Source organism: Notothenia coriiceps, unplaced genomic scaffold (assembly GCF_000735185.1).
Source record: "Notothenia coriiceps isolate Sejong01 unplaced genomic scaffold, NC01 NC01_scaffold00038353, whole genome shotgun sequence".
NCBI classification, from domain to species: Eukaryota; Metazoa; Chordata; class Actinopteri; order Perciformes; family Nototheniidae; genus Notothenia; species Notothenia coriiceps.
This window is the reverse complement of record NW_011371054.1, coordinates 63,613-72,236: the sequence shown is the minus strand read 5'-3', so window position 1 is coordinate 72,236 and position 8,624 is coordinate 63,613. Positions and strand designations below refer to the sequence as shown.

Here is an 8,624-nt window from a genome sequence, read left to right as displayed (position 1 = left end):
CCACAAAGTAAAGTAATTCACACAGCCTCTCCCCTCTTCTCTCTGTGAGGAGCAGCAGGTTCAGCATTCAGAACAAAGTAACAAAAAACTACGCACACGCACACGCAAACACACACACACACACACACACACACACACACACACACACACACACACACACACACACACACACACACACACACACACACACACACACACACACACACACACACACACACACACATATGCATATTGATATCCACAGACACAGGACTTGAAAAAGGGCAGTAACTGGACGCCATTTTGACGAGTTTTTGCGGACAGTGTCACTCTGCGACTCTATAAATGTGGGAGTGGGGGGGGAAATGCCCTTTCCCTGAGTGCTGGGTGGCCGTGTGTGTGTGCACAGACAGATGTGTATGTGTGTGTGTGTAACTGTGAGTCTCTGTCTGCTCCTGATGAACCCGGGCTGAGCTGAGTGGTTGGAAGTCCCAGCAGTACCTGTGGTGAATAATTGCCTTTGAAAACCAATAAGCAAGAGCCATTATCGCCAGGGCAACCGCATCCTATACCTCTGGTTTATATTAGCCGGGTAGTAGATGAAGTATTTAGATCGTTTATTAAAGTAAAAGCAGTAATACAAAACAGTAGATTTACTCTGTATAAAGTGAAAGTAACCAAACGTATTTGCGTCAAAAAATACTTAAAGTACAACAATTAAAATGACTCATCCTGCACAGTGGCCTAATCATAAAACAATTCAGTACACAGTATTATATTATTGAATTATAATAATTGATGCACTAATATGTTCATAAAATATTTAGTAATTGTACATTTTCATTATTAATTTGAATTTTCAATGTAACTTAAGCTAAGGGATAATTGTAGTTAAGTAAAAAATGAAACACTTCCTGTGCATTTCAATAGAGTAAAAGTATAAAGTGGCAAGAAATGAAAATTCTCAAATAAGGGAACTTAAATTGTAATTAAGTAAAGTATTTGAGTAAATGTACGTGTTTACTGTCAACCATTGTATTACCTGAGGCATTTATATAAACAATATCAGTACAGTATAGCATCGCAAATGTGTCTGAGTGTAAGACAATGCATGTTACAACTGGTCAATATGTTTCACAAATTAATTTCTTCTATATTACATACCTTGGATATTTACTATACCGAAATTGAAACACATTGCCTGGATGAGGGTAATCTTTAACAACATATGTAACACTATTTTAAATGATCTTACATTAGCTCTCATCAGAGCTGTGATGGTGTAAATGGTAAGATTTATTTAGATATAAATACATTTATATGCTTTTTTTAGCCTCTCAAAGTTTTTTTTTACATCATATACTAATACATTTGGGTTATAGACTAAAATTTGTACGAGAAGATATTCAGAGATGTTGAAGCAACTTTGATTGACATTTCTTCCAATTTTCGGACAAAAATTATTGATAGGGAAATAATTATTGACAAGATTAGTTATAAGTTAGTTGCAGCTCTGGTTAAAAGTATTGAGATTTTTGGACATTATGTTAAGGCTGCCAAGACGGCTATTCCTTTGCCTTTGATGATGGACACATTTTGCTGATGATAATGCCTTCATATTAAAAAAATACCATATACAGTAGTTCTCATAGGGGGAAAGCCCTATTTTAATGAGCTAATCATTCATGCCTGATTATGCCTACTCATCACTTTCCTCATGAATAGGTACCGTCTAGCTGCACTGTATGAAATAATGTGAACAGCTGCATTCATGCAAAAATTTGGCAGCATCATGTGGGTTGTAGCCTCGTAATGGAATAACCCTTAAAACAAACAAAAAAGCTGTGTTTAAGACACAAACCTGCTCAGGCAGCAGCAAGTGTCCCAGATAATGCTGGCACATTGTGTTCTTCAGTTCAATTCAGAGGGGAGTGTTTCCTGCTGGGAGAACCAGCATCTTTGAGTAAATCTAATTTACAGGGCTAAGGAACAGCGGCCGGAGGTTAATTTAATTTACAGTGCTACATTAGTCTTGGTTGGAGATTTTCTTGTAACTAATGTACCAGTGGCTGGCAACCAATAAGGATGATGCATCCAGAGATGAACGCCTAACCTTAGCAGCATTTGCCTTAATAATCGGACAGAAAAAATACATTATGCCAATATTTTTAGATTCTAATCTAACGTCTCCTGCATAAAGGCAAAATATATACCCAGAAATCTCCAACATGGATTCCATAAATCTCCAACATGAACATGTCAACATTAGAGGTCTAAACAAATGGCACATGTATCTTCAGGAAAGCATGTATATAGAGCATCTCGATTAGCATCATGTCAATTAAACAGCGATATCAGTGATAATAGTGTTGGTGTTTTTTGTTGCAATATGTCATGTAATTCAGGGATTTTTGATGTAGTGTGTGAGGAATTAAATCATTAGATATGGCTTGGCAGGTGAAGGCATTCACTGTTTAACTCATATAGAATAGTTGTGCAAGTTCAGAAGAAACAACTAGTCATGTAGGGCCTCTGATCAAGTCACTTAACCCTTACTGCTCCAGTGCAACAGTCACACACAACTCACACACACACAAGTCTGCCCCCACACACTAAAGTCCAACACACTTGCACAGAGAATGAGAGAGTTGTGAATACTACGTGACCTGTTCCTAGTGTAGATGTGATGACAACCTCAAACTGAAACACAAATCTCTGAATCATCAGAAATAACAGAAGACCCTGAAAAGCATCAGGCCTGACACTAATGTAGTGTGAGTGCTGAGCTGGGCTGGGCGACAGCACAGCACAAGTGGGAAATGCACAGAGAGAATGATGCACGCAAGGATTCAATTCATTGCAGGAGGCGATCAAACTTGACATACAGAAATATCAACGCCCTGCAGCAACACTATCAAACAGACAGAAATTATGACAATGCCTGCTATGGCAATAGACCTAATGAAAAGTCATCTTTAGTATGTACTAAAAAGGGATGTTACATTGTTTAGAGCTAGCAAATATGTCATACAAGTAGAGCTGCAACGATTAGTTGACTTATCGATTGAGTTGATGGAGATAATCTTAACATCTCTTGATCATCGATTATTCTTGATTGTTCTTTTTTCTGGACAAATGTCAGGAAATGCTGTTTTCAGCCTCTTAAATATCATATTATTCTGAATATCATTAGGTTTCTCACTGACATTACAAAACATTAGAAGACTACAGACTTTCTGTTTCTTGTATTTTATAGTGCATACAATGAATCGAGAAAATATTCTGCAGATGAATCCACATTGTATAAAAAAGGTGTTTTTTTTGCAGCCCTATGTACGTTAAAGCAACTAATGTGTAAACATGGTGATTCATGACCTTCCAGTCCTAACCTCCCACAAAGGTAAACATAAAGAATGAATGACCCACCTCTGGGCAGAGTTGCATGGAGGCATCAGGCATGCTCAGTCTGCGTACAAATCCACTGTTATTGGTGAAGAAGCGGTCGGCACCGCTGCCCCAGGTGCCACTGATAGGTCGTCCCGTGTTGTAGAACATGAAAGTGTCACTGCCGGAGGTGGCTGTCAGGCAGGTCTTGTAGCAGTAAGTCTTTGTTAGAGAGCCATTACCACGCACTTCGATGTAGTGAGGCTCCACTTTGAGGTCTCTCCGAAGCATCACATTGCTATTGGGCTGTGCTCCAGGTCCTCCGCCGCCTACCCCACCAGCACTCACGCTGCTGCTCCCCCCATCGGGAGGGGGCTTCTGCGACACACAGCAAGGAGAGCAAGACCCAGGTTGGGTGCAGTAGGCATGGCAACGAACGATTGCCAGCACCACAACAGTGACAAGGAAAACAAATGTGGTGGCGCTCAGAGCCACGATCAAGTAGAGGGTCACGTTGGAGAACAGCAGCGTGCTGTGGGGGCGTATGATTCTCTTCGGGTCAGGGGCCACTTTGGGCGGCACCTCCATGACAGCCACATTGATGGTGGCAGTGGAGGAGAGGCTAGGCTGCCCATGGTCCTTTACCACAACAGTCAGACCGAAAGATGTGGAGTTGTCCTCCAGGATCCTCCGAGTGGTCCTGATCTCCCCTGTGTGTTCGTGCACCTTGAACAGGTCCAGGTCAGTGGCCGTCTCCAGCACATACACCAACCAGGCGTTTGGACCTGCGTCTGCATCGTACGCCACCACTTTGGTAACCATGACACCAGGCTCTGCGTTCTTTTGCACTGTTTCCAAGGAGCGTGTGCCGTTGCCGGGAGGGTTGACTATCAGTGGTGCATGGTCATTCTGATCCATTACGTAGATGTAGACGGTGGCGACGCGACTGAGTGGAGGAATGCCCCCATCTTGGGCTTTGACCTGGAAGTGAAACTCTCTCAGTGACTCATAGTCAAAGGCTCGCAGGGCATACGCCTCCCCTGTATCGGCCTTCACAGACACATACGAGGTGACAGGGATGCCATGGTTGTTGTCATTGAGCACTGTGTAGGTGATGCGTGCGTTCTCTTTGATGTCTGCGTCTTGAGCTTTCACAGTACACAAAGAGGCTCCAGGGGCGTTGTTCTCACCCACATAGACGGTGTACGAGGTCTGCTCAAATCGGGGTGGGTTGTCATTAACATCAGCCACATCCACCTGTATCGTCTTCTGAGAGGAGAGGGGAGGGTTCCCTCCATCTGTGGCACTCAGAGTGACATTGTAGGCAGCAGTGGTCTCGCGGTCCAGGAAGGCTGAGGTAACCAGAGTGTAGTAATTTCTGAATGACTTGATCTTGAAAGGGAGGCCTGCTGGGATCTCTAAGCTCACCTGCTTGTTAGCGCCAGAGTCTCGATCGGTCACACTAATAAGGGCCACTACGGTGTCTGCACGGGCATCCTCCCTCACGGGGCTCGACAGAGATGACAGCACTATCTGGGGAACGTTGTCGTTTACATCAACCACCTCTACGACCACCTTACAGTGTGCTGCCACGGCACCAGGGCCCTTGTCCATCGCCTGGATGTACATCTCATAGGAGTTGGTCTCTTCATAGTCAACATTGCTCCTCACTCTTATTTCTCCAGTATTGGTGTTCATGCTGAACATCTGCCTCACTCTCTCAGGGGTGTAACTGCTGAAAGAGTAATACACCTCTCCATTTGTGCCCTCATCCAGATCAGATGCATTCAGTTGGATAACCAGGGTGTCTTTGACCGAATTTTCCAACAGTTTCACCTTGTACACTGAGCTGTCAAACGTGGGGACATTGTCATTTGAGTCCAGGACCCGGACATTGATTGTGGCCGTGCCTGTTTTCTCTGGCGTCCCACCATCCACAGCACTTAGAATGAATTGGTGGTAAGGCTTCTGTTCACGATCAACGGGCTTTTTGAGCACAAGCTCAATGTGCTTTGTATTCAGGGAGGGTTTGTTGGACACCAGCGCGAAATGGTCGTTTGTGCTGAGCTGATACATGCGAACAGAATTGGAACCAATGTCTGGGTCTTCAGCGTTTTCAATTTGGAAACGAGACCCAGGCAAAGCAGATTCTGTGATTTCTAGTTGGTACTCGTCTCTGGGGAACTGCGGCGCATTATCATTGGCATCAACAATCTCCACCTCGACGTGGTGCACCTCATTGGGATTTTCGACCAGCACCTCCAGATTTATGAGGCAGGTGTTGGATAAATCACACAGTGCCTCCCTGTCGATCCTTTCGTTGACAAGTAATTTCCCATTTTTGGGGTTGACAATCACATAGCGTTTACCGCTGTTGGAGGTTACCTTAATTTTTCGGGTGGAGAGCTTTCGAATATCCAGCCCCAAGTCATGCGCCACATCGCCGACCAGTGCCCCATTTTCGAGCTCTTCGGTAACAGAATAGCGCAATTGTCCAAAGGAAAGGCCACAAAATAAGGAAAATATCACAAAATAAAAAGGCACATTATTCCCTATCCAGTTACATATCCCCGTCACAGCCATTGCAAGCTCAAAGGATCCGCAGACGGATTAAACGCAGCCTTCCGCCTGTTTAGCTTGCAGTATCTTGTGTCCCAGCACCTCATTAAGGTGGGCTAATTGGTCTCCCGGTAAAAGAAGCACAAGCAGCTCATCCATTGTGCTACCCGGCGGAGATGAACCCTCTCCAGCGCACCCATATTTCCTTTGTCCGTGATGCGCTTTTTTATCTCCAATGCGCGTTGCTGACGGGTGTGTTTCCCTGCCTCTGGAGCTGTGAGTTAGGTAAAGCCGGTCGAATTCTGCACCAAGATTACCGGAAACGTTGTGGAGTCTTTTCAAAATAAAATAAGAAACGTGTCACATATACCCACTCCCATTGTACTCTAATAAGTTAACACGTCCATGGATTTTTGGAACTTGAGCAGCACTTTTATTTTACGATCTTTCAATTGGTGCTGGGAGTCATAGCTTGTTACATTTTTAATACAATCCTGACTTATAGTTTCTTTAATTCTTACCATTATGCATAATGAGTTTACACCTTTGCAAGCAATAATAGTACTTTTATGAGTTTATTACATTCATTGAATGTATTGTATTGCGTGTGGTTGCTACAAACATACAACTCATCACAATAAATCCGTGTGCCTTATTAAAAATTTAGCAGCACAGTTAGTATGTTAATATGTAGAAGATTTATTCTGAAAACTAGAACCGGAGGTTATTTAACTGATTGTAGCTGAATTGACTTCGGAAGCAACACATCCCTCAGCGCGCGCTCAGACTCTTGCCTTCTCCTCTCCAATGTGGCGCAGCTCCCCTCCTCCTTCCCCACCCATTTCTCGCCTCTCATGCCTCCATTGCGATGTCTGCTTACGGTCTGGGAGCTAATGAACGACCACCACATTAAAAGCACCCCCAGAAATAAATATCCCTATAATCGCAGCAACACCGGTAATTCATAACGTAAATCAGAAATGCTGTGCAGCACTTGGCTGAAAAACCTAGCCTATGTTGAAAACGTAAAATAAAACCTGATGATAAATTATCTTATTTCACGTTTTTACATTTTACTGGACTGTTGCTCATAAAAGGCAAGGTCGAGGCTCATATGCACAATATTTAACACCGGCACCACCCCCCAACATGGAAGATACAAGCAGAAACGTGGTCGCACATGGGCACATTTGGGGACCGGCTTGTGTGTGTCTCCCTTTGTCTGTATGCTGGAGACATGAAGATGGTTCATTTGCCGGTAGCGATTCTGTGAGCCATCCCGCATGGCGAGCATTTGGGCAAGGCGCAGAAGAAAGAAAGCATTGAACTGACAATCACAAGCTTCCTTCCACATGGATCACTGTCAGAGGCAGACCTCAGACTGTCAGGTCACATAATCATATCTAAGATGCCCGTGGTGGACCCCATAAAGCAGGAGTCTCATTTCCTCTCTATGATAGTATATCCCGAAGAGAAACGTGATATAGGGGTATACTATGGGAATAATGGAGAGCGTGCAGAATATGTTAAATAAATAAATAAATACTGAGGCTACATTCATCAACATGTAGGATTGAGCGTGTTGCCTTTATCAGAGGAAGATCAAGCTAAACCACTCATATCTTATGTTTTTAAGGTTTATTCTTATATTTGTACTCTTCAATAAATGCAAATATTCAATTATTCCATTGGCTGTTTAGGGATTTGCTTTCCAACCTTGCAGTTGTTTGTTAAAAAAATCAGGGAAACAAATTATAACATGGGGAGACACAAGCAAGAGTTTACACTGATGTAAGAGGCAGCATGTTCTCCTAAGTGAACTTAGATATTTGCATTGCCTTGAGGTTCAAATGTCAGTGTGTAATTGCAAATACTGGCTCATTGTTTAATTGTTCCTTTTTTATTTGCGATTTCAGAGGCTTCTTATATGTACAGTACACCATATAGTCAATTGATTAGAAGAGTCATTTTAATGCGTGGTTAAGTACTTTTTTGCCTCTTTTTTTATCTTTACTTTTGTGTTTCATGCAATTTCACACTTTCTTTGGCTGTGAGTGGCCATTCGTTACATTTCCTGGTGGAGTGCGGCCCAAACCCTGGTCGGTATATTCTAGTGGAATTTGTAGTCATTGTCTGTTTCACCTTTAAATTAAATTCACCGGCTCTTTTGTCACATATTGTTTTCTATAATGTTAGTCCTATATCTATTTTATGTTGGAAAAGAGAGTAGGATGTGTTGATGCCACATTAATGGAGGAAGTTTGGATCATGCATCACTCCAGGTCCAGTTAACATTGCAGAGAGATGGTAAAAACATAGTAGATAGCAGTTCTGAGGCATTATACGTTTATGCAAAAGCATCAATAGGAGTGGCGTTTTCAGAAATGGAGTTTCAATTGTTCTCATATTTCTCAACTGTTAAGTATAGATGCTCGCACAAACCAGGTTAGGTTGCATGACAAAAGAAGCATCAGCCAAGAAGTAACTTCTGCACCAGGGTCAGTTCCTCAGGCTCAGGATGGGGGAGGTGACAGAATGAAATATTATGTATACAAATGTAATACATGTATATTTACTGGCTATGTTTGCATGCAAAGGGGAGTATGTTTTTTCAATGTGCATTTGACCTTGTTGGGTATATTTGTGTGTCAATTAATAATACAGTCAAATGTATAATTTAATTGAGGTGGAGATGTATGGTT

At 42.6% G+C, this 8,624-nt stretch overlaps 1 protein-coding gene across 1 annotated transcript in view; it reads right to left on the bottom strand.

Moving 5' to 3' along the window:
- LOC104968170 (protocadherin alpha-C2-like) overlaps positions 1-6,191 on the bottom strand; it is a 23,201-nt gene extending 17,010 nt beyond the window's left edge. Inside the window, exon 1 of the mRNA XM_010797741.1 lies at positions 3,406-6,191. Coding sequence (XP_010796043.1) covers positions 3,406-5,946 — 2,541 coding nt within the window. The 5' untranslated portion in view covers positions 5,947-6,191. The remainder of the gene's footprint in view (positions 1-3,405) is intronic.
- Positions 6,192-8,624: the final 2,433 nt, after the last annotated feature.